General features: G+C 40.5%; 2 protein-coding genes across 13 annotated transcripts in view; both read right to left on the reverse strand.

The window, feature by feature from the left end:
- The window catches only part of dbn1 (drebrin 1), a 49,402-nt gene extending 34,955 nt beyond the window's left edge, over positions 1-14,447 (reverse strand). For 3 of the 9 annotated variants that reach the window (XR_014124887.1, XR_014124886.1, XM_081719205.1), the window contains exon 1: positions 13,875-14,446. Coding sequence is in view for 7 of the 9 variants with exons in the window: in XM_081719205.1 (XP_081575331.1) it covers positions 13,875-13,957 (83 nt within the window). In the remaining 2 variants the exon portion in view is untranslated. Of the gene's footprint in view, positions 1-13,874 lie in introns of all 9 variants that reach the window. The other 6 variants (XM_081719206.1, XM_027000097.3, XM_081719208.1 and 3 more) reach the window with 6 other exon arrangements.
- A 3,047-nt stretch (positions 14,448-17,494) lies between these two features.
- Positions 17,495-26,669, reverse strand: zgc:77151 (uncharacterized). 4 transcript variants are annotated; one of them, XM_027000075.3, is made up of 10 exons: positions 26,552-26,669; positions 23,793-24,053; positions 22,471-22,639; positions 22,096-22,332; positions 21,669-21,781; positions 21,319-21,466; positions 21,081-21,133; positions 20,854-20,951; positions 20,600-20,750; positions 17,495-20,264 (listed from the first exon to the last, which is right to left on the reverse strand). In XM_027000075.3, exons 1-10 carry the CDS (start codon positions 26,570-26,572, stop codon positions 18,933-18,935), a joined length of 2,583 nt encoding a protein of 860 aa, XP_026855876.2. In that variant the 5' UTR covers positions 26,573-26,669; the 3' UTR covers positions 17,495-18,932. The 4 variants fall into 4 exon arrangements, with proteins under 4 accessions (XP_026855876.2, XP_081576213.1, XP_081576214.1 ...); XM_081720087.1 differs by having other exon boundaries at positions 21,576-21,781; XM_081720088.1 differs by lacking the exon at positions 26,552-26,669 and adding an exon at positions 24,495-24,664.
- Positions 26,670-27,015: the final 346 nt, after the last annotated feature.

The raw sequence follows: 27,015 nt of genomic DNA on the forward strand, positions 1-27,015 counted from the left end.
CATGGCACACAATGACAAACAAACACAATTTGGGCTGCCATTTCGCACTGAATACTGACTAGCCATCTGTCTGTGGCAGAAAACATGTTGGAGCCACAGACGACTTGGATTGTAGCTAAAACCTGTGTGTATTAGCTAGCTAATAGGAAATACATGCTGAAATACATATGGATAACAGCTGCAGAAAAGAGTGGGAAAAAAGGCCCAGCACTGCTTCTCCTCTGAGGATGTGAGGGAGGAACTGTGGGTAAGAGCAGAGCACGGTCTGTCCTGAGGGAGGAGGTGCCACTGTTTGACTCAGCAGCCTTCTCCTACTGGGCCCTGGCATAGATTTGTTTCTTGGTCACCGGCACAGTAGTCATTATGTATTGTAGCAGTGGAATATGTCCTAAAAATGGCCTCCATGTGTTTCGCGAGAACCTGTTAATGATTGTGGAACCATACGACACTACTCCACTGTTCTTGGAATGCACAGTACAGCACATGACGTGTTCGCACTGCCAGATTAAAGGGGCTGCCGCCAAGCATATAAGCAGGTGGACAATATATGAGCCTATTTAAAGCAAATCTCAGTCTGACACAAATTCATGAGCAACGCCACGGCCCACTCTCGTAGGCCTTTGTGGTTGTGGTCGTGGGCCCCTGGCTCTACACTGCCATGGTTATATAACTCAAGAACATAAATCTCATCACATTGTGTTTGCATAAGCAACACAGCACACAGAAACCTTTTGGTTAAGCAATATTATGCAAGGGATTCATGGCACACTTCTCTCGGCTACAGAGGCACTTTTAGAGAGGAAGCTTGGGGGAAGTTGGCATCAGGCATGGCTTGGGTCTAAGTGTTCTGATTTTGACTGATTTTGTTGACAATTTTACAATACGTGAGACATTCTCGGCCTACCAAGGCTAATGTACTAATGACAGGCACATGTATATTTAATAATGAGAGAATGGCAGAAAGGATGCTGGATCTGAATTTAGAATTTATCAACAAGAAGAATATTACATTCTAAAGCTTTTTGAGCATACTGAACTTTAAGAAAGAATTAATGAGCTGACGACATCTCCTATTACCTGTGTCCAGGAATGGAGAAGAAGAAATGAACAAGAAATAAGAAAAGCTGATAAAAGCACACAATGCTCCCAAAATGTCTACCAAGTGCATTTTATCACTGGCCTGTAGCCCATCCTCTTTTAATTAGGTCTATAATGGTCATAATATATTTTTTCAAAAAGCAAACTGAGTTCAGGAAAATAAGATGAATACTAAAGTGTCCAACACATTTGGTAAAGAAAACCACACAGCAATGTTGTTCTGTAGTACAAGGCAGTATATCTGCAGTGTGGCAGACAAGCTTAATTAAGATTAATCTGAAACAACTCGCTCTGACGCAGTGAAGGTTTTTTTGTTTCATTTGGTTGTAATGCATTAAACGTCTGCACCATGGTGTGTTCATCAAAAGGAGATGCTATGATTTGATTTTCACATGATGTTCAACAACACGCTGCAGCAATTGTGGTGCAGTATTGACACCATTCCTGCAAAGCACCCTCCTCCCTCAGGGGCAAATCTCACTATCCATGTAAAATGCTCAACAGAGTGCACAGCTGAGAGATATGATGAGGGTGGATTCAATAACCGACTGCCTGTAGTTAATTTTGTGTTTCCCACCACTTTATCATAATTACATGTCAATTAAATGTAAAATGCTTGGAGGACAGAGCCAAGGCTATTGTGCAATAGTTCATGAGTCAGCAGTGTGCAGGACTTTTCATCTTAACTAATTCGTCTCAGATATGTCGCCCAATGCCAGACTGCAAGCATGAGCAGCTTTTGAAACACTAGCAGTTGTTACCTTCAGTAACAAAGAAAGCAACTTTGTTTGAAGTCAGAAGGTAAAAACAATACATTTCTCTCCACAAAACATCAACACTAAACATCGGTCAATTTTCAAATAATCTCATCCAAACACTAGTCCTACTATTAATGACTAATCAATTATTTAATTAATTGGCTATCGAAATATTCTAAATAATTGCTGCTTTATATATCAAATTTGATATACATTTTCAAAAGCAAAAAATACCACAAGTTTATCTTTGACATCTTTCTTAAAGCTTTATGTTTTAGTGTGGCTAGCCATAAATGAACACCAATCAGTGAGGTTATTCCACGGCATGGCCATCTCTATTGCATCTCTATATAAAATATTTTATATAAACAAAACAGCAGAATAAGAAATACTACTTTGGAGATGCTGGTACCAGCATTGCTAATTATGAACCACTCTCTTCACATAGTCATATTCCACTTTATATTTACAGCATTTGGTTGATGATTTTATTCAAAGCAACTTACAATTCTGACTGAATACAACTTGAGCAATTGAGGGCTTAGGGCCTTGTTCAGGGGTAGTGGTGGGGCTTGAACTGGCATCCTTCTAATTACTAGTCGAGTACATTAACCATTGAGTTACCACAGCCTATTTCATGCTCCACATGCACCTTCATGCTCTTGTTCCATGTTCAGCTTTTTTAAAATCTACAACACAAAGTGTTCCTGTACTCAGGAAGGTTGTCAAACAGTCCACACATGTTTTCCCTCTCTCAATGAAAAGATGCTGCTAGCTGCACAGCAACCTAACAACATTTTTACCATCAGTTTTGTTATTGGCATCATGCTTCAACCCCACATTACGTACTTTCACCTTGAAGACAGATCAGAAAATGAGTGCAGAGTACAAAAGCCAATGACATCCCCTTCCATTACCTCTTTTGTTCTCTATTACAGAAACTGTCCCCAATCCGCTAAATTTAGCCACAGTGGTTATCTACCAGTCCTGGTACAGCATCAATCATGGATCTTAATTTACACAAAGAAGGCAACATCTTTGTCTTTTTTCCATTCCAGACAGAGAGGGATTTTAATTTAGCTGCACCTCTTCTTTAAGTCCCATAAATAATTAATCACAATTGTGAGCTACTGTATCCTGATGAGGCTTGTACATACAAGACTACAGTTACCAAACTTATCAAATCTTATTGGCAGCATCAGTAAGTTGTCCAAAATATTAGCCATGCCTAGAACATACAACAATGTAATGTAAATTTGAAGGCTTAGTACGTTGCTGGCATTTTGTTAATTACATGCTGGTATTCCCCTACATTAGCTCAGCTTTCATTGTCAAATAGTCCCTTACATGCACAAGCAGGAAGACAGATGGATGTAGAACACTCAGGAAACAGTGGAGAACTGAACCTGACCTCGTTCACATTGATTGATGCCTGCAGGGTATTAAAATTCCACTGCAGTGGTCCAGCAGACCCCCCCCCCCTTCTACTTTAGAGCAGAAATGAGAGAAGCCTTGCCAAGAATGACGAGGCCCGGTGCAGTCTGTATTTTTCCGCCCTCATCTCCATTCTACAAGGTAATCAGCAACACAAAGCAACAGCCAACGATGTTAGACTCCACTGTCCTCTTACTCTGCACACCCTGTGAAAGACAGTCAAAACAAGTGTGATTCACAAAGTGGCGCATAAAGACTACCTGGCATAAAATGAACAGCCATCATCCTTGTATTCGGGCAGAAAGGGTGGATCTGAGACACAACTTCCCAGAATGCCTGAACAGACTGTTCTAAGAGCTTAACTACCAATCCTCAGCTGCACTTAGCCAGAGCACTCCACCATAGGCATGCTTACCTCAGCAAACTGCAGCTGGGCCTAACAGACTCTCACCCTCCCTTCTCTCTCACTCACTTGCTCTAGATCAAGATCTCAATCTCAAATCTCTCGTTTCCTTTCCTCCACCAGACCCCTTTAACCATTGCTTTGTCCTACCTTCCTTCTTTCCTAATACAACACACAGTCACCATAACCTGCACTTGAGACCAAGGCCAGAAATAGAGACACATCAAGAATCGACAAGGTACTGCAGATATCCCGCTGGCCCTGAGTCATTTGCCCAGCAAAAGAACAAGTCATCAATACCTGTAATTGATCCCGTTAACATTATTTTGCTTTTAACTTCACACGTTAACACAGCACTTCCAACACAGGTATGTCCATTATAAATTTCTTCTCTTCCCAAACCCAACAGAAAGAGTTCATCGAAAATACTTATTGTGAAATTTAGATGTGGTATTACTGGTCCTGAATGTCTTATTACAGCATGTGTATGTAACCATACACATTTCTTTCATACCCATCAGCGTTTGACACTCCCTACTCCCCAGCTAAATGAGAAGTGACCCCTGTGAGAACACCATTTGGAAAATTTGCATGAAGCTGATAAGAGTAAAATCAGCAACTGACAAGTGCTACTGCATGAACATGATCATCATCATAGAATGTAAAAATTCCACCAATTTGTGATGAGATAGCAATCCTTAAGTCAAGTCCTGCCCTTGGACTTCATTGGTGGCCATTTTCAAACAGCCTAACTTCTAGCCTAACCCTTCATTCACACTTAAATGCTCATGCATATTCATTCATTCTGCACAGTATGTTTAGACCACTGCAGTCCTGCTCAGTGGGCTCAGCTGAGCCTATATGAAATGTAGTTGTACATCAGTAATTTTCCAGGCTTTTTTGCAGGTCAGGCTGGCTCCGAATCCCCAACTGCCCCACGCCCCCATCATTTCAGAATGAAAGAGATGAGATCATTGCCCAGAGGCAACAGTGTAAGGAATCACTGCTTTCACCCCTACTTCCGTGATCTTAAGCCCCAAAAGAAACAATGGCTGATTCTATATACAGCTCTTCCTCAATTTCATTTCTAGATTTAGTTTATGGATTACCCAAAATCATGATTTGCATGTTCCTCTGCTCAATAGTAGTGATGCACCAATGAGAACCAAAATAGCATGTTGCAATTACATTAATACATATTGCAATTGTGTTGTGCCTTGCAATAAAACACTGATGAAGCCTTGAGGTGACATGGCAAGGATCCATGCAAATCTGGCCTCTGAGACTAAATGATTTACATTTGTGGATCATATGAATACCCTGATTCATCAACACACTTTTCTCTCAGGCTCCTAATTCAGAATGCCCTCCCTACTAGTGAGTACCTTAAATTGTTAGCTTTTGGTGACTAGTAGTAAAATACAGTCAACATGGTTTTAGCTGCAATCCAATAAGCTCATTTTACCATACAGACAAGAAAACAGGAACATGGATGTATGTAATAAGGTTAATGTTTCAGCTGTGAAAAAAAATCCTGGTATGAAAAAAAAAGAGAAAAAAAATGTTTAAGCAAATTTGGATAGGCTGGCTAATTCCCAGGAGGCTCTGAGGGAGACGAATTACATGACAAGTTACAGAAGTATACATGGCAAATATACAGAAGTATATTTCACATGACACTTTTTCCGGGATGTCATACTCACACTTGCTGTGACCCTTAAATCAGCGGTAGTAATACTCTATGAGTCAGATTATAGCACCTTGGGAATTGAAAAGATCTGGACTTCGACTGCGGGGGCACATAGTCTCTGTGCCAACAGGTAGTGCCTCAATCAGAGTGCCATACATATAAATTACCTAATTCTAATTCTGTAGCCTCTCTCTGATTCCTTCAGGCTGGAGGAGCCTGGCCTCTTATTTGAGTACAACCATGCTAAACTGGGCTCTGAGAAGTCTTTCCATTAAATATAATAAGAGCATAAAATCCTGATTCCCCATGTTAAATTACAGTGGGATTCATAAAGATACAATATAATCCACAAAAAAAATCCTGTCGTATCTATGGTTCTTTTAGCAGCACTCAGGGTGCTGTGAGCATACAATTGACATCAAAGTCATTATTTCAGCAATCTGTCTCTCTGGAATCTGTAATATGGATGTTAGTGAAGTGAGAGAAATTTCTTTGCACAAAGACAGCCATTTTCAAACGGTAATATGCATGATCTAGTGAATGTAAGAGGAAGCACATGTTACAGGGCACATTTAAACCATTACAGCAAATTACATACATTTGAGTGTTCATGCTGACTGGAAGCCTCTCCCCTAACAAAATCTCAAAGGTCTCAAACATGATGACTGAATTAATAATTTACTATGATTATTGTGAGAAAGAAAGAAAAAAAAAAGTGCTCCTGGCAAGTCTTTTATTGCACATATGCAGCCTAAACATGCAGCATTTCATCAATATACTCAAAGCATAGTCAAAAGAATCAGAAATTAACTGATTAAAACAAAAACAAAAACAGATAGCAGGCTTGCAAAGGCATTGTGCGCCTTTCTGTGGAGATGCACTACTAGTGCCATTTATGTTTGGTGTTCTCATCTCTAAATTCCTATGCATCAGTCGAGGGCAAACTCCTTTATTCCTAGAGCTGGGCATGATTCCGAGCGAATGGCATTATTCTGGATGAGAGCACAGCTGAGCGGGCAGCCAGATGGACTTCACAGGAGCACCGAGGCCCCACAGCCACAACGCCACCCGCCCACAGAGACCCGCTGCATATGACCCAGAGCATCAGCTGCAGCCCACTAAAACACACGGTAACCAGTACTGAGAAGACAGACTTTGAGCAACGACATCAGACAGAGTCAAATCGAAAGGAGCTTTTGGAAGAGTGTGTGAACATGTAACCAACCTGAAAACAGGTACAGATGCAGAAAGACTGAATATACAGGACTCATATGTTGCTAGTATTAAAATGAAAAGTGAGTGAAACGTTTAGGAAGTAGAAAGGACCCTCTAAAATGTGCGTCTCATTTAATTTACAAAGCGTCACTCCCACATGAACATGTCCTTCAAGATGAATGGTTTATGATGATGAGTTTTTGGTTCTAAATCCACTTCCCCTTCCGCTTTCTGAAAGCTTGGTGCTTTCAACCAACACCCACACTGAGTAAATCATTTCCCAAAAATCTCTGAGCTTCATCCACGAATAGGAGTCTGGTTCTTGTCAACCATATTGGAGGATATAAATACCAATGTTCAAACGGGATTAGATCACATTTTTCCACAAGGATTTTATTGACTGACATGCCAACTAAGCTATTCTGGAACATTCTAGAAAAGACTTACAGTCCCCTGAAAATGATTTCACAGATTTTCACATGCAAGACCCAGAGACATATTATTCATCCTTCCCATCTTCCATATCTTTCTTATAATTGTTTTGTAAAAAACATGTGAATATAATCAGATAGACTAATTATATAACCACAGTTCCTTAGCCAAAGATGGAATTTGTGTTTTTACTAACACACCATACACCTTTACTTTCTGCAATATCTCAATCGTGCAAGGCACCACAAACAGGAAGAGTAACATTTTCAGCAAATAAACAGCAGGGTAAATTCCTGTAGTCAGTCTGGGCTGTATTCCAAACCGTTCCAAGGGTTAAAACTGTAAGTGCACCCAGGAGGCGTCAGCACAAGCGATGCTATAGCCATCCAACTAACCGTGGAGAGTAAACAACATTACAGCAACAGAACCGTGGACCAAAAACGCTTGAATCACAATCAATTAACCAAATGAAAGATAGACTTCTTCATCTGCAAACAGCATGAGTAATTTAATGGTTATTATTTTTAGATTCCTTTTTATGAGGCTCAGCTTGATGAGCACTGATTATTTGTAGCTTATAGTTGATCCTTGTTAGGACTGCTCTCTCAAGCATGAAAGGTAACTCAAAACATGCTTCTTTTCAAGCCTCTATACTGCCTTGTAATAAACTTGTATTGCATTAGATTCATCTGGATGCTAAAAATGAACTGGCAGTCTAAAAAGAGGTATCAAGGTCCTGTAGTGTGTGTGTGAATATTATTTAGATGATAGATGTTAAATGATCAAAATATGAATATGGCTATGCTCAGCCAAAAAAAAAAACATATAAAAGATCTTTATAAGCTTATATTGAACATCTGGCACAAAAAAAGTACCCACAAGAATAAATCTGACTAGTCTGACGACTGGAAGCTTTTGTAGAAACAGTGGTACACTGCAGTGTCCTTCCTTCCTTAAAAGGACAATAGTGTAAAGGATGAATGGAAAGGCCCTAGGAACACACAAAAGAACTGTCTGCGGTGGAGGACGTTCAAGTCAAGAACTAGCACCTGGAGGAAATTAGTAAAATTAGTATACCCAGCAAACCCAGTTAGCCCAGCATGAGCAGAGAACATCCAAGTCCCACAGCACATGGCTTCATCCTAGTACATCCAGCATTCGTCAAAAATGTCCTCTACTGCTGCCAATTCTGCCATTTCTCAGAGCCAGGCATGATTTATTCTAAAGAGGTTTATATACTTATAGTCCTGCAAACCATTCCTTAGGTAGATATGCAATGTACTCTTAATATGATGAGTGCAACATATCTAGGGAACATGGGTTGAAAATTTATCACTAACTGATTGGAACATTAAAAAAGGGCTTCACCTTCTACAAACTGTTTTTGTGTTTTTCTGAAAGTCTCCACTTACAGACTCAAGAGTATCATCCCAACATGATAGCATGACCACACAGTGGCTTATCACCCCAGCCAGATGTTGGGAAGCTGCCTTATTATCATCAGAGTCACAACAGCAAAGTGGTGGTGTGGGATGATACTGCCAGAAGTTCTGACCCATCCAGGCATGAGAAGCCTGCTAGTACTCCCACTTGAGAGGAATAATTCAGCCTGGCACAGACCTCCCATAAGCATTCCCTTAAAAGGCTCATAAGATTTGGTAATCCATGCAGAAGGGTAATATAAAAGTAAGGTTTTGTGATGTGAAAGGCATTCTTTCTGCTTTCACATACAGGTACCATTAAATAGGTGCAGAGCCTGAACCCTTAGCCAGAGACAAGCCTGCCAGAACCATGTGGGTGAGCAGGTATTTGACCCAACACCTTTTCAAAGTACTGATGCGACATGCCAGGACTTTTAGCTTGTTATATTTGGAGAAGTAAAATATCTCCACTTTGCTTGGAGCACTGACCTTTAGGCACCAACAGTAAGTACTATAGACAATGAACCAGATGGGGGGGGGGGGGTTTCAGAGAAAGAAAAGAAAAAAAAAAAGTGATGATAAACCCACCTCCCATCACGGTCTGGACAGGTATGTTAGCTGGATTATTAGATTTCCACTGCAGATTTTGCACCAGTGCATGCCTAATTTTTTATTTTTTGTTATTTTTAGCACCAATAAGAACACACATTTTAAAAAGAAAAAAGTTGTCCTTTCAGTTCATGTGTAGCCTGTGAATGAAAGTCTAATGTAACATAACATACCAGTTAATTTGAGTACTTTTAGATTTTAAAATATGGCTAATAGAAAAATTGACGTACAACAGGCTTTTGAAAATTTCAAGGACTGCAAGTTAGGCTCAAATTAGAATATATTATAACCAGTAAGAATTTCTCTTAGCCTACTGTCTGTTTCATCCATGTTTTGAGAATGGAAAATAATTTTTGCTCAATCACCAGGAATTTAATCTTAAATATGTTTTCAAAGCCTAACTGTTTCAAACTACTGCCACGCGTACATGATTCCAAATTTCAATAACACAAATTTTCACCCCACCATATCAGAAGTGAGGTGCTACTTCTGTCTGGGTTATAGTCCCGAACATGGCAATGTGACATTTCCATATGACTTTTTTACTCTTCCTCCTACAAGGGTGTGTTCTTGGACACTCAAAGACAGGAGTCAGAAAATTTATAACAAAATCCCACAGCTCCAGCGCTTTGTGCCAAAAACCACACAAAAATGATGACGGTACAAAGTCTGGCAGTGACTAACATAGCTCTGTGTCAACTTGCAGATGCTGTTCAGGTTCAAATCAGCATTCTAATATTTCTAAACCATCACTGATGTCCAACTATTATTAATCTCTTCCCTTTTCATCATCTTTGACCTAAGGTTATGCAGGACTTTAACAGGGAACAGCGAGTGCTGGCGGAAGCTTCTTGAAGAGCTCCCATTTATCTCAGAATTTTCCTCTTCCTTCATATGAGGTGTCAGCGAGTGTTCTTAGTTACACATGCATTTCTCCCTTGGTTGAAAACTCTTTGCTTTTAAATCGACACCCACACTAGACTCTATGACTCAGGGTGAAAATGAACTGAAGTTCATTATACTTGGAGAGGCTTGTTCACAGACACTGATATAGGCAAGCTGCCATCTGAAGCCATCTTTTATCAACCACCACAGATAAATAAAAACCAAGCACAGGTTTGGTAAAAACAAATTGAAAATTAATATATGTTTATTAGTAGCAGCTGCATCAGCTGCTCTGAAATCTCAATTCATACTCTACTCAAGCCTATTCACAAAGCCTCTGTGGTCCGGCTGTTATCTCAACTAGGAGGTCGACATGTTTATTCTGCATTAATGGCAGAGTTCAAGAGCCGGGCCCCTTGGTAATTTCTGTGAGATGAAGACTGTTTACTCCATATTACCCGATTTCTACATCAGCCATCTTCCATAGACGACCTCAATTCCATCCGAAGAGAGGCCAAAGCAGCAACTACAAGCACAATGCACCCTTATGTCTGAGGAAGCATGGTACAGAAGCCCTCATCAGTTATGCCATGTCATATCTGCATTTTCCCCCCATACATCATTATTGCATTTGCTGTGGGATGATGAATCTTTCTGCTTATCGCCAAGCAGTTGGTCTGGATTTTGGTCATTGAAATTTACAAGGGCACATTCCAAAGAAAAATAAACGTGGCATTTATATTCCTGTTTCACAATGTTCTAACAGCAGAAAGTCACTGAAAAACTGCAGAGGGCAGAACAGGATTAGGATATTGACCTGATCCAAGGTTGTATGGCGGGTAAGGAGGGTGGGCGCAAGGGGGGGGCAACTCCCCCAGGTGATTTCATGGCCCGGCCTTAATTCAGAACTTTTCACAAAATGGTTACACTTAAGGGAATGGCACGTCACTCGAGTTGAGAAATCCCTTTGCTCTCACGGCTTTCTTGGCAGTATCAAATGCAAATAAGAGAGATGTCTCCAGGGGCCTCTGTGCTGACTCTGAAATTTCTCTGTTTGTGTGCCACTCAGACGACCAAGACAAGAATTACAGAGGATTCAGCCCATCTGCTTTCTAACGTCGCTCTGCAGGGAGAAACGATCCCTGCATTCAGAGAAGGTGGTTATTGTGCAGGAGCCAAAGTGAGAGTTATGTTCTTTTCAGTTTGAAATTTAAAAAAAGAGTTCTTGAAGCGTCTTCTTGTCCATTTTACTTGATTTCCCTTTTTTTGCACACGAGAACCATAAACTACATTAAAACATATAAATAGCCCATAAACACATTCATATAATGATGGTGTTATACAAGACATCCTGCACTGCACTGGCTGAAGAAACATTTTGATCACTGAGCTGAAAAGAAAGTGTGTATTAGTCCATAGAATATTAAGTTTTGCATATTACCAATGTTCTCAAATGAGAGTCCAGCTCCTCAATTACTCAACACCACTGCACTGTTCTTCTGAGTAGTGAAGAACTTAATATGTATATTTGAAGACTGAAAACCTGGGGATTGAAGATCACTTATTTAAGAGGTTAATTAAGGTGACAGGGCAGCAATCTCCTTTTTTAACAGTCCATACTAATACTTTGATCTCCATGCAGTCACAACAATAAATATGAAGTGGTACTGCTAGAAATTGGGCTCATGTGTTTGTGACATACAGAAACATTTCTATTCTTCCCTGGTGTGTTTTATTATTCCACTTTCAAAATAAGACGCTCTCCCCATAATCAAGAATTCATCCAGCCCTGTAATGCAACAGTCCTGAAACAAACTGAGCATCCAGATACGACTGCTCATTAGAACACTTAGACTTGAAGTGGAAGTCACATTCCACACAGCCTAGTTACAGCCTTCTGTCTATTCCCTGTGTCTATGCCCGTTTGAGATTCAGTAAAACTGATGTTCTGCACTACCATCTTTTAAACTACGTGCCGTCCTTATCTGATTCTGTTTGGGACCCATCAGATTGAAAATACTGATGTTTCTTTGTGACATTAGCTTGGAGAACAAACATTATTGTCCATCATCTTAAGCCATCATGACCTACTTCCCTTGCCTAGCTTGAGAAGACAATCATATGGTCTGCTTACCTTCAGAGTGGTGATTACTGTTCAGATGGTGGTTAGCCCTGGGTGTTTTACAGTAGCTTGCATGGCGTTTGCTTTGTATTCAGGTTACATGGCTGTTGGGCTTACTGATGAGTGTGTGTGTTGATTGCTACAGCAGAAAGCAGTGGATGCCAGACAGAAAAAGGAGGAAAGGAATAATCTCGGACAAGGACAGCCGCACTCATCGAGAAGGTCAGTTATGTGGATATAAAAGAACGCGGTGAGTCTCGCTTACAACCAAGATGAGCCCCGCATGCTGCTGGTGTTGACATAGTCGCGCATGGCTCAGAGGGAGACTGTGTTGGTTTGATATAGGGCAGACGCATTCTTTGGTCCTGAGTTCAAGGGGGATTTATATGAGGCAGACAGTTGTTTGAAGGGTCAGTGTAAACTCTCATCTTTATTCGCATTGCTTCAAGTGTGAGTAACGGGGGCAAGTCTGGAGCATTTGTAATATCAGTGGAAGTGGAAGAGTAATTAAAGAAACAAGCAAACATGAAGGAGCTGGGCCAAAACATAACATGGTGAACATTTTTTAATCTTCCAGATTTCTCACTCACTGCTGTTAGAGATGCTCAAATATAATGTAAGGGGTGTTATATTTGGAGGTGGATAAAGTCCCTAGGTGGTTTATACAAACTGTCTAAAGGTCCATTACAAATCAAACCTATTGCATGGTTGTGAAAGACAATCTGTTAATCTGCTATTAAATGCTGCCCCTGTAATTATGAATATGGAATTCAGGCTATAACCCATAAACTATGGTAAAGCGATCTGTCTGGTCTTTAAAACACGTTTTAGTATAAAAACAAAAACAACAAAAAAAAACAAACAAACAAGCAAAACTAAAACAGGCCGTCAACCCTTGAGACAAAGATAGACCAAAAACGCATTCAAATATACTAACCATGTGCTTCGGGGCCTTTACATCTGCACCAACATCCACAGGCCGCAATGAGTATTTTACACAAAGAGAAGCGAAACACGGCTGAACATGTAAGTCATCGTGAAGCGCATGGCGAAGGAAAAAAAAGAAAATGGGAACTAAACACTGAATTCCGTTTTTATCAAATACTTGCGGTACAGGTGAAATGTGCGGCAACCTAACTGAAACGTTCAACATGAAAGGAAACTAAAACATCACAATACAGGGATGTCAGACTGACACTTCTTGCCTCGCCCACCTCCGCCCCGTGCCGGGACGAAAACGACGATGAGCGCCTCTGTCGTACAGCAGCAAACGTTTAAACAGATTTCTAAAATGCTCGAAATGTTTTACGCGACCCGAGAAGAATAGGTACAATGAAGTACGGTCGTTGAATCAAGGGAAAAACTTGCACAGCTCTTCAATGGGTGCCACGAATTGCTATCCGCAGTGGTAATGCTACACTACATCGAAAATATACATTTTGTAGAAACTGAAATACTTGTAAGCACTCTGCTCTTATTTTCTGACATTTATCGACATTTCATTCGAACTATATATATATATATATAATTTTTTTATTTACTTTCGCCATTAAATAACTATCTAATGCAATATTTTGTCCCAGAAATAGCCAAGCAATCGTTTTAACACTTTTACCACCATCACCCGCAACCCCCCTCCCCCCGCTAGACTGACACCCCCCCCCCCCCCCGGGATGTTGCATCCATTCCAGGAGCAAGCACGCGCCCCGTTCCGAGCATCAGCACCGTTACAGTCCAACCCTTTCGTGGTGCCATTAAACGGTAAAAACCAATGAGCCACAGTCATAATTTACGTCAATTATCTTACCAGTCGACGGCAGACGTCTCATCGATAACATCCTGATAAGCTGTTAGGAGGGCCAGTCTGTTCTTGCTGAGATTCACAGCCATGTCGCAGCCTCTGCAATCATCCAGACCCGTATAGCACTGTTGTGGGGAGAGCGGAGAGAATCACTGCGCACTGGTGGAGGGGAAACGATATTGTGGCTGGAACAAAGAAACGGTGCTGCTCGCTCTCTTTCTGCGAGGCAGCCAGACAAGCTCCGTGGTCCTAGTGCCAAATTTTCAATGGGCTCTGAAAACCAAACTGCTGGGTCCTAGCGCGTCACTGGAAAACCAGTACAAGCTTCGTCAGCACAAAAACCAGAGCCAACAGCATAGTCGAATAATTTGGCTGCGTGCGCTGTAGACATTGGATGTCTCGGAGATAAGACGCTTAAGAGCTTAAGAATAATATTTCCCCTATGATCTATAGCATCGGAAATTAACTGCGAGCAATATGATACGGTAGGAGATACTCGACTCACCTTTTTTTACGGTAGTTTTTAGACTATGATTTCTGCAGTTTTGGAACTGAACCAAGTGACATTTTAAATCTTTACTCTATCCCCAGTTGTGTAATCATTGTCAAAAGGAAAGCCACTTACCTGAATCCACTGAATTTTCATGTGTATCTTTCACTGAAAATAAAATAATTACCAGAAGACGATAAGCCTGAGCCGTCAGAGATTTGATGTAGAAACTGGATCATCAAGCCCTTTTGTAAATTGAAGGGATATATATATATATATATATATATATATATATATATATATATATATATATATATATATAAAGAGAGAGCTAATTACAGTGGTCACACATCCAAATCAGATGGGTCCTGTTTACTACTAGAAGGCTAGTAAATGAAGGAATGTCTGAAAGATCAGAGAGATCACTTTTGAGCTACAGAGAAAAATATAACTGAGGAGATTGCTGATTTCATGTACAATCCTGTCCCGTTCCCCAAGGATTCTCCAAGGCCTAAAATGAACCTGTACAAACAAAAGGCAGAAACTTGGTTAAAACATGGTTATAGCTGTGCTTTCTCAGTAACCATGGTAACACATTCTCCTCCAAATCTTAAGCCCAAGGCCTGTCGGTCACCCTATTGGACAATATGTGATTATCATTTAATCAGAAGTGAGACAAAGAATTTTTCCTACAATACCCGCCAATTTTGCTTAATCTCAAACACCATCCATACAGCCATGTGTAGAGTACAACATACGCAAACATACTCTTAGCTATTTATCAATGCATCACCCTCTGGAAATGAAGCCCTGCCTCTACATCAGTGACCCACTATCCTACCCATGCACACACACGCTCCTTGCTGGCTGTCTGATCCAATAAGAATCTCCCTTCACCACAGAATAGTCCCTCCCCTCACCCTCCTCTCCACTGCCCAATAAGTGGGTTAGCTTTAATTAATTCTTTTCACCCATCCAGTCATTGCTGTTTCCTACTGCCTCCAAAAGGTAGCAATTATATTCTGTGTTGATGTGGATTGTTCTCTGGGAAGACGTCTGTCTGGCAGAAACCAGGCAGTCATCCAAAGGACAGCTGGCAAATGCTGGTCTGTATTCACACCACACCTGGATACAACAGGGAGGCTAAGTGGGAAACACGCTGCAGCGTTTAAACTTCCTGACTACATTAGATGCTGGCTCTGCCAAGGAGGCCAAATACAACACAGACTTTTTATTCTCACCAAAGGTATTTTGTTTGTTTACCATGTTTTGTATTATTATATAGATAAAAAATTTACATTTTGTGAAGGAGGAACATTTGACAGACAGTTATTGAGTTTCATTCACTGACCTCTTTTGACAGATGGAGCTTGGTAACATAAATATGATATGTGCATGATAAAATTGTGTTCAGTCAGTGTTTGACATTGTTCAGGCCTTGATCCTTTCACCTGTCGCAGTTCTGTAATGAAATCTACATTGGCTAATGATTAAAGGAAGGCTCAGGTTCTTACATCAAGTTTCAGCTGTAAGCATGGTGAACGAAAAGCAGTCAAACGCTCTGTAATTACAATCAAAAACATCCCCTTTCCTGCATGAAACCCTAGTTTTACTTATTAAAGTAAAAAGAAAATAGATTGTAGGGCTCTATGAGATCCTGGTGTACAGGTCAAGCACACCCACATAAAGAAACACTCTTTCTATGACCAAGACAAAAGCAAGCAGATGAAGCAAACAGGACCAAATGCTGGTAGCCAAATGGTGATTTTGAACTTGAAATCTTAGGCCCAGTATAGGAACTTTATTTTGTATGGAAAATAGACTCATGCTAAAACCCAGAAGAGAAAAACAGAAGCAGGACAAGAGGAAAGAAAGTGCAATAAGAACATGCATCGTGTCTAGCCCTGCACACCTGTAAGGAGCGTGCCATGCGTGATGTCAGTTGTATCAGCATTTCAACATCTCTAAGCAACACTTCAGAGCTTAGGGAGCTGCAGTTTTCCCATGGCTTCGCAGGGTCAATGGAGCACGGTGAGAGATTGCATATGGTACAAACAACAGATACATTGAAGTAGGATCCATAGACTTTCTAACATTAAAACACTCTCACCAACACAAAGTATTATGGAAATGGACACCATATCCGTACCCTTCCTTGGGCTGTTGAGATTAATGGGATTAACAGATTAATGCTGTGTGCCAAAATTAAATTTCAGAAAAATACTTTATCTATAAACTCAAGAAATCAGTATTGTCAAATTGACTTGAAATAAAAGGGTTCAACGATATCTACAGGCACAGTCAAGAAACTATGTTGCCCTGTGCTTGTAAACTCCTTCCTGACATCCAATTTCCTTGAAACAAATGAACAAAAACAACAACAAAACAACAGTTGAAACAGATGGTCAGTATACATAATTGCATAGATTGTGGCATACCACCCGAAAAATAGGGATCTCATACACATTAGCACCATAAAATGCCATTAATTAATTGGCTCCAACACAAAGGATAAAGGGAAGGGGAAAAAAAAAGTTTTTCTAAGATGAGGTACATCTCCACTGTGTAGCCATAGCTTGTGTTTCACAGTGCTGGGTTAGGGAAACCTAGAAGGTGTTCATTTCCATCCTATTTTTGTTGTTTCTTTGTTTGGGCTGACAGGGTCAGCTCTGAGTGGCATGAGTCAGGGAGAAAGTTTTGTTTGAAGGCATGTGTTGTGTGTCAGGCCTGACTCTGCAGAACTGAATTGGGAAAATTTGATTAAAGGGGACCTTTATCGTGCAAAATAGTTATAGTCTTTAGCTCTGCAGCAGATGTTCAGTAAAATCCCCAGTAAATAATGAATAAATGTAGTAAATTGTCCATGCCAAATTTATTTTGCAACAATTCAGGCTCATTCTGTCAGTATTGAAAATATCCTAAAAATGATCTCGACAGCCATTTTGGAAAAGTTCTTTAATTCTAATGTGCTGGGGAAAAATAAGACATGCATTTCAAAATGGGGACATGGATATCACATACTTTAGAAAAGCTTTTCCCAACAAAGACTCCATACACGAATCTGAGAAAATGTCCCCACCAAGCGGCCGAACGTGAAAACTGCAATTTTAAGAGCAATCATTTCAACAACATAACCCACGGTCACAAAAACTTTTTATTATAAATATTCAGTGTTGTAATGACATGGTCATACAGTCTGGTTCCTTTAAAATATCATAAAATATAATAGAGGGGGGGGGGGGGGGAAATCAAACTTGGGTCACTGCCCACATTAAAATCACTGTAGGCTTTTGTTTCTGAAAGTAGTTCCACCCTGGCAAATATTTTGTCAGTCATTCTTGTTAAACAGGTATGAAGGAAGAATAATGAACTAGCCTGGATATTAATCTAAGAAGATGTAAGGACTATTCATTTTCATAGCCCCTGTGACTAAACAATAAGCAGTTTTAAAATTTGGTTGTTACTCAAGAGAAGAAAAACAAAACAAAACAAAAAAAAACAGTAAGTGTCCAACTCTGTTGGATGCAATACAATAATGGATTAAATGCCAGATGCATTCTACAGTGATGCTGAATAAAATCACAATAATCTGTGAGTAATTAATGCTGTAAACCAGTAATGGAGATTGAGAAACAAAAAGGTAACATGGTTTAGTTGTGTGATCCATTTACAATCTCCATTTCCATTTCACTGTAAACATATTTGTAAAGTTTATACTGAAGTGTGAATGGCTAAAAATGACCACACGGATGGCTAAAAACAACTGTTTTACAGAGTTTAACAATAAAACAATGCCCTTAAAAAGAACTAAGCTCTCAGTGATTAGAATTCATAAAATTTAAGATCTTTAAACTTTGTTGCAGAAAGAACAAACTTTAAAATGAACAGCCACCTATATTTTAATGTATAATGCAGCACAAAGGATGTCTACTGCAATAGCTCTCTTTAGTTAGGTTCTAACTAGAAAGATCAAGAGAAGAAAAATAAGAACATAGAATGATTAAACCATTAATACATTATACATGAAAATAAAAATTATATGCCCTCAATGTGGCACAGCTGGCTTACAATATATCAAGCAATAACTACTCAGCATTAAATAGCATATTTTTACTATTAAAATATGACAGAAAAATACAGTAGACTTCCAATTCCTGTGGAACTAGGTTTTTAAGTTAGTGAATGAACATCGTATAAAGTGATTTAGAATTCCTGCATTCTAAGCAAAATGTAACAGCACCTTGGACATTTCAAAGGATGAGCCAAATGTTCCTTGAGTCACATTTCATGATTTTTCTTGGCTAAGCCTGGGACAAATGCAATGTGTTTTAAATTAAGAAGCACTTTAAAAAAAAAAAAAAAAAAAAAAAAAAAGACACTATCTTTAGGTAAAGAGAGGGGAGAAACCAATACTAGATGTACAGCAGTAGTGTTTTACAGATGCTGAGCAGATTACCAATAAACCGTAGACATAGCACTGCGCAATACAAGTATGAAGAGTAGAAAGGAGTGTTGAAGTAGACAAGTGTTAGCAGTAAGAGGTTTTCAGGCAGGCATTCTTTAATGTCTGCAGTTCAACAGCTTTGTGATGGCTTAGATAAATGGGAACTGGAGAGTTCTTTGAGAGAGGGAACTTTATAGTTTTGCATTTTAGAATCCTTATAAGGCATACGCTGGGAAACAAGCTCATCCTTAAGGCAAGGTTCTGGACTCTGAGGAACCAGTGCCCTCTCGGGTTCTGACTTCCAAACATGGGTCTCCCCCAACTTGGCATCCACTGGGATCAATTCACTTTCTTTCTGTTTTAGAGCACTGAGAGTAGAGGGGACAACACTGGTGGGGAAAACACTGTCTGAGGAGGCATCAGGTTCAAGTTTAGAAGATAAATCTCCAGCCTCAGGGCAAGTGGAGGCTAAGCTAGTCCGATCTTGTGGAAGAGCCCTGACCCTGCATGGAGAACTCAGATCAGCTGGTTCCTCCTGGACCACTGGAACCCCCAAAGAAACTCCATTCTGCTTTTGAGGCAGACGGAGATCCTCAGGTTCCATCTTCGCTGTCTTGGCCTTGGAACCTTCGAATTCTTGACATTGCAAGTCCCCGATCTCTGCTTCATCAGAGGACCTCTTGCTGGTGTTCTTCTTGCTCAGGTTCAGTGGGACTGCTTGCTCTGGAGAGGTGGAAATGGAGTGGCCATTGGGCTCGTAGGTCTTGCTAAGGTCCTGAGACAAGGCCTCAGACAGACGCTTGGTGAAGGAGTTCATGTGCGCTGTGCCAAGGCGCGTACGCATCAGCTGCCGTAGCTGCAGACTGCAATCAATATCCAGAGGGAGGATCTTGAGAGGAGGCAGTGGCGGCCTAGTAGTCCGGCCCTCTTTGGGGCCTCCAGTCCAGGACGGATCCTCCAAGCTACACCCAGAGCACTGGTGCTGGAGATTCTCCGATGTCTCCGGGCTGCAGGCTTTGGTTTGGCTGAGCGGTGCTGGCTGGTTAGGGGCTAGAGGGTCTTGGGACATTACATGCGGAATGCCCACTGAATTAAAACCAAGACGAGCCCTGACAAAGTCCAAAGGACACATGCCATTGGTGGGGCTAAACCCTTCCAGTGAGGTGCCAATCTGAAGCTTAGACTGACCAGACAATGAAGGAGCTGAAGGTTCCAGCTCAGTTTTTACTTCTTTGTCCACTTTAGGCTGGTGGGGGAGAGGAGTGGTGGACGCTGGTGCCTGAGAAAGCCTTGGTTCCTGGAAGATGGGCAAAGCTTGCGACTCGTCACTTGCTCCCTGTTCACCGCACGTTTTAGCATGTAAAGGTGGTCTCCCAACTCTGCCCCTAGCCAATGCTTTAGCATTCCGTTTGCCAGGAGGTCTTCCTCTTTTTCGCACAACTACACCATCTGGTGGTGTTGCCTAGAGAAACAGATCAGAAAATTCACTTCATTTCCAACATCCTCTAGAGCCACATTATGGTGATAGCCCTCTTCAACGATCAACAATCTTCAATTTGACCTTTCTTGCATTTTCCAGTTGTTAGAGTCTAGTTGTTTGATATTTATGTTCATGGCTAAAGTGTTGAAAAGCCAACCTTTGTTCTGATAAAACCACTTCTTTCCTTCCATATGGTTTATTCCAGTAATGAGCACTACACTTCAAAAGGTGTTTCACTATGTTCGTGACAAAGAGTAATACAAAAGCATTGCGTCAAAGAGCAACATTCATTATGAGTGGAGGGTGGACACTTTTACCTGATTAGTGACCCCGTTCTTCTTCAGGGTGGTCTGGGCTCCACGCCCACGTGCAGGCCTTCTGATGGACACCGCTGAGGCTACCGTTGCCTTGGCCCTGCTCTGCTCTTGATCTGCCCCCTTCACGTGCTGCTCATATGGGAGCATAAGCCTGGGAAAGGTACAACAGAATAAAACAGTCCATTGCTACTGAGGCAAAGCACTTTGTAACAGGGTAGTCACTGTAGCTGCTGTAATTGGAGACTCTGACTCACTTTTCGTAATGTCTCCTGGTACAGGTGGCAGCGCTGGTGCTGCCTGGGCTACCACCCAGCTCATTATACACCGTCTTCCACAATCGCTGCGACGTCACCTTTAGACAAGACACAGGTCAAGTGAGCCGTCCATAGCAGCATCAATTACCTCATTTATATCAGTTTCTAATATAGTGACCCTGCCCAGTCTTAAAAAATAAAACAGAAATATCTGATTCAAAACTTACACTCTCATAGCCACCCAGCTTTTTGACAATAGAGTACATGAGGAAGAGATCAACTGTGAACAAATGAATAAACCATTTACAGATGGAATTAAGGAACTGGAGAAAAAAAAAGCAGCACGAGTCATGGAGAAATTCTGAAGTCATGAAGGGATTTTTAGACCTCTAATTTCAGTCTACTGTGGGGCTAATTTACAGGATCAGCAAGTGCATACATTTGTGCCAGTGGGATGATACTCACTCTTCTTGAAGCCCAAGTTGGGGACCTTGCTGATAGGGGACCCCCTGCGCTCCATGAAGACATAGAGCTGATCCAGGAACAGCTGTTCCTCAGGGTGTGGGAGCCAGCTGCCCTCCCAACTCTCCTCAGTGCCGCCCATCACATTTTCCTGTACCCAACCGTTCACACATGCTCAGTTGCAATTCATTAACTGCCAATGGCCCATCATTCATAACTCTTAAACGCCGTGCTCAGCCAGCCAGGTCGGACACGTGTACCTGTGTGCACTCTGAACGGGACAGGGTGACATGGAGAGAGGAAGGGCGGGAGGGCGAGAGAGGGGGATTTTCTGCTGAATCAGGAAGCGTTACCTTCATCCTCTCTCCCCATGGCTCAGACTTGCTGAGGTGCTGCTGGTCACTGCCACTGCTCTCTCTACCCTTTCTTTTTCGTGGTCGCCCCTTCAGGCTTAGAGAAGGGCAACCTGGGAAGCGGGCATGAGTTACAGAGTTGTTTTAAAACAATGCCTACCTTTTAAAACAACAAAATGCTTTTGTGGGAATATGCACAGCAACCTTCAGTGATCATTCTCATGCTTCTTCTCTAAAATGAGAGAGAGTGAGTTACTATTCTCTATATGAATGAGCAAGAACTAAGATTACTATTATTTTTTTATGTACAATGTAAAATGATGACCATTTTGCTTAACTGTAAAAACAAGCCTTTAGATTACGTCTTGTTTCTGAGCCTGCTCAGTCATGCGTGAGCTAGTGTTACAGCCACGCAGGCGCGACTCACCAAAATGAGACATTAAGCTGAGGTTGTTGCCCAGATTTGGGTGGTTGAAAGTATCCCTGCAGTACAGCACTCGTGTGTTGTGCAGGGTCATCTTTAGCCCCCCAAGAGCCAGCAGGTGAGGGTTGTGCAGGCCAGGGGAACCGCTCTGGTCCTGGAGGCGCCTCTGCAGGGAGCGAAAACGGCAGTACTGCGGGTAGCTCAGCACCTTGACCCTCTGCTGCACTCCCATGAAACCATCTAGAGAAATAGCAGGTGGGGATGGGGTTTCAGTCTGTAGACCTTAGCAGGAATATGCAAGCAGTTAACCCAAATTTTGCACATTTTGGATTAGGTCAGAGCATTGAAAGTACATACAAGAGCACAAGTTACTCTTACCCTCTGTTTTTAATCCCTGAGAGTCTGTTGCACATGGGGAAGTGTCAGGTACATTAAGGATACTGGAGTTCAGGCAGCTATGTTTCCACTGGGGTGACTCTGTACACGTCCAATTCACCAGATCCTCAACTCGGAGCACAACTTTTTTTGACACGGCGAGGACTTCATCCTGACACACAGATACAGACACACAGTTTGTTCCTGTATCATACATAGATATAGGCATGTACTGCATCAACCTCACTGGTAGCCTCTTTCAGAGTTAGTTTTTTCCCCTACTGTAAAGTTTACAAAGACTGCATCAGGTTCCCTTGGTTGGTGGTTTAGTATCTTTTCACACCCAAGCAACAAAGGAGATGCTACTCTTTGTGGCAAGTTTTAACAATTGGCCCCCAGCACCAGACAAAGAATCTATCCTGACTGCTGAAAAGCAGAGCAAAAGGATGACTAACATTGGAATTCACTTTGAAATTATTAGGATATAAAATAGTGACAAAAAGGCATCTCAAATTAAGAGCCCATTATTTATTACTAGCTTTTGAATTCACTGCATTTAAGTAAAGGGCAAGAAAAATCTGTGGCCAGATTATAAATACTATGAGTAGTTTTGTCATGACTCAATCTAATATACACATGGAACTGCTGTTCTGACAACTCCATTTTTCCAGTAAAAAAAAAGAAAAAAAAAGAAACTATCTGGGGGCAGGGTTTTAAGGTCTAGGTCTGCCATCTCATTTCACTGAAATATTAAACCCAGTAACACACTACAAAAGCTCTGGCACAGTTCATCAACCCATTTCACTTTGACCATTCCAACAGTCAGTAATAAACTATGAGCCAAGCCCAGAACATGGCACCAAGTCAGACGGTTCGGTTAACATGAACTCTCCTTATGTTGAGATTTCACATTAGTAACGTTCATGAAAAAGGCTTCAAAGAGATTTTTTTTGGTACTAATATTTTCTAGGCCCACGTTTTCAAATCTTACATGGTCCTCCAAACATGTCTACAGACACATTTACTGAAATCAGAATGTATTTAATTATATTTCAAAATTACAAGCCCTTAATTATTTTTTCAGGTTGAACATTACTGTGATATTTAGATATGAAACTGCTTTAAATCACCTCACCTAGCAACATGCAAATACACAACATATTTGCACACATTATAGTGATTAATCTGGAAATTCTGATACAACAAGCATGTTGAGGCAATTTGCTCCCAGGCTTAACTCCAAAACAAAATTTCAAATCTCTCTCGCTGCTCTACTTTAATACATGACTGGATTTTAAAACCCTCTATGTCTCCGGCTCTGTTACCTCTCCATGTTCCCCAGTCCTGCCTTTTGGTGTGTCCTCTGGTGGGAAATAGAGTCTGGAGCTTGCCAAAAGGTGGCGCTGTCTTTGATCTTCCCACAGCAGCGTGACTTCTGCAATGCTCACTGGCTCCTGGGAGCCACAGCGCACATAGTAGAACTCGCCCAGTCTCCACACCTTAGCAGAAGCCCCAGGTTCTGGCTTGTAGCACACGGCCTTATAGAAGGCAAAGGCACCTCGGAGGCAGCAGGGAGGGCCCAGCCACTGATGAAGATGAAAGCACAACACAGTTCAACCATTACTGACTTCATCCACAGTAGACTGGTAATAACGACATGCCGGGAGGATAGCCATTGTTCAATAACAATAATAAATGAAAGAGCAGTTTTTATCATCAGTGCTAGAAAATCTTGAAATGAAAGCTTTAGAATAGCTTCAAATGCCAATAAACAGTAATTTAGTAACAAAAATACATTTCACGTGGTATCTAACTGTTGTGCTCAAATGTTAGGGCGATGGAGCCAGCACAGTGCTATAGAATTGGTAGGTGCCCTTCTTTCTTTCTTTTTAAGTAAGCAAGAAAAAAAGAAAATAAAATAAAAACTAAAAAGGGGAAAACTACCTTTACATGATTCAAGACTGCTGGGATTCAGAGCATAATATTATGCATACAAGACTGACAAGTACATACAGCCAATCCCTCACATGATACAAATGATCCATTTCTGCAATACCCATTCCACATTTCTCAAAGCAATTCGACGGCACTGACAAAAGCTGCCATTCTCTTGCTTCAGTTCACTGAGGATCATGCAAGCAGTGATCTCCTCCCATCTGAGGAAACAACTTTCAAAGAAGCAACAGTACATTCTAAATGTGGGCAAATTAAACTGGATCTATAAACTACTAAGATTTCCTTGGTCGTCACTGGTAATGTTTCTATTGCGGAAAACACATTCCAATGTATTAAGCCACTTAGGAACAGCCTTGATAGGAAACATGCGCATTATATATATATATAAATTTTTTAGCTCTCAGACAAAAAAAAAAAATTGTGAATTTTAAGTCGTGAATTTAAAAAAGAAAATTGCACATGTACAGGTCCACCATCGATGTTTGTGGTCATCAACTGCAAAATCACAATTCAGTTCTCAGTTCAAAACAAGTATGTTAAAGACATTCGGCTGAATATTCACTAGGTTTGACATAAAAAATAGTTTCTTGGAGAGGGTTACAACAAAGAAAAAAAGGAAGCAGTAATACAGCCATTTAATTGTTAAACTGGACACACTACATGGAATCGCTGACACATATTTTGTATGATTACCCACTGTTAAACCCAGAGGGTTAGGCAACCACCCCTACAGACCCACTTCAGCCTGTATCCCACAAGACCAAAACTTCAGCGTCCATATGTCGAGCACCTAGTGGTGGGAAGGACTTACAGTCTGCTAGTCTTACATTAGGCTAGGCTACAACTACAAAATATAAGTCTGGGCTAGAATTTTATGCACAGTGTATTTGAACTGGAAACACACCCAGGTAATATCAACGCAAGTGAAAACTTCGTGTAAAAAAAATCAAACAGAGACGGAGCGGCATTTAGAAGGAAATGAGATACGCGTTATGTGACCTTGGAGCTTTATGCAGAACCCAATTGTTTAGGCTACATTTATTACTATGCAATATTGTTTGCCCTAAAGATTGCGGGGAAAGGATACGAATGGCTACGCCGAAAAAGAGTTACAGTCGAAAACAACTCAATATTAAAAACAACCAACAAGTATAGGCTCGTGATCTGTTTGGCTATTTGTATAGTGTCACATTCATTCAACGAGATTGACTTCCTACATTCAAAAGTAAGGGGTCTATAGAAGTGCTTTGGTCAACTTACTTCCGAATGTGTAATTCTACGTGACAAAATCTAACAGCTATACATTAAAACTGGCATTCCCTCGCCTATTTTTCATTCTGTTTATGTCTTGTTACACGGTATATTCGCCAACGATAATAGGTACTTCATGTTTGCCTTATCCTAACTACGTGAAATAATTGTAAAAATGAACGTGACACAAATTAACAAAATGATATCCGTAGTTTAGAATAAATCAATTGCTCCGCCTAGTTCATATCTCTGCAACAATATTTCCAAGCCTCATTATCAACGTCATTTCAAAGGAAAATTCATATTTATTTTTTAGCTTTAGACGGTCGACTAACAGCTTCTATTGGCATTTATGAAATAAGGAATCGTCCCAAGAATCTTAATATCAACTCGAAGTCCACATAAATGAAATAAAACAAATTCTGTTAAGCAAATGTGAAAATGTGGGGGTGGGGGTGGAAAGAGGACCTAGGTAGCCGACACGACACACAAAGAAATTAATCATTAACAAAAATATCGAAATATTTAAATTGAAGTAAATTCAGTTGTTTTCGATACAACAGTGCAACGCGTCTCTTAGATAAGGTATGTAAATACATACAAAATTATATCAGTTCGTGTAACTTTAGTACAATCACATAAGTTTCGACTCGTTCAGATGAGTCGAAATTTTCAAGTCTTGTTGGGTTGCCTTGATAGGATGAGAATCAAATCAGTCTTTTAACAAAATCTAAAATATAGCTATACTTCGTGAAAAATTAAAATAAAACAGATATTAAGACTAAAATTATTTGCGTTCAGGTAAGTTAATTATTTGCACGCGTGAACGGCGCAAGTAGTTTATTTAAAATAAATATAAAGTTGGAATTTGCATTACCTGTATCGTATTCTGCTCCATTGCCGTTCAACATTCCCTTATCCCCCTCTTACTGCCCCCTATCAAGTTACACAGCCGGGTACTCACCGGCACACATATAAATGCAACAGAGGAAAAGCTTGTGTTTTTTGTGAAAATAGGGCAGGATATAGGTGTGGCCAAGCTCGATTTTCCAAAGAACTTATAATAAGAAGTTGATTTAATGTTTGATTCGCGTGCGTATCGTAGCCTTTAACAATAATAATAAAAAACAACAATGTTTATTTAGATAAAAACAAAGACAATTAACAAGTAAAGCGACTATGATATTTTGAGATAAGATTGTTTAATTTTATATATATATATATATATATATATATATATATATATATATATATATATATATATATATAAAATACACACACACACGCACATACATACATATATATATATATATATATATATATATATATATAATTTAAAGT

This window comes from Electrophorus electricus, chromosome 8 (assembly GCF_041902795.1).
Source record: "Electrophorus electricus isolate QZ-2024a chromosome 8, ASM4190279v1, whole genome shotgun sequence".
NCBI classification, from domain to species: domain Eukaryota; kingdom Metazoa; phylum Chordata; class Actinopteri; order Gymnotiformes; family Gymnotidae; genus Electrophorus; species Electrophorus electricus.

What these genes read in the sequence shown, in the direction of transcription:
- zgc:77151 (XM_081720086.1), bottom strand. Translation starts at nt 24,527, where the DNA reads ATGGGTATTGCAGAAATGGATCATTTGTATCAT. An exon ending in AAATGGATCATTTGTATCAT is followed by an intron (nt 24,054 to 24,494) that starts GTGAGGGATTGG and finishes CATCTTCATCAG; the next exon opens with TGGCTGGGCCCTCCCTGCTG. An exon ending in TCAGGGATTAAAAACAGAGG is followed by an intron (nt 22,333 to 22,470) that starts GTAAGAGTAACT and finishes CTATTTCTCTAG; the next exon opens with ATGGTTTCATGGGAGTGCAG.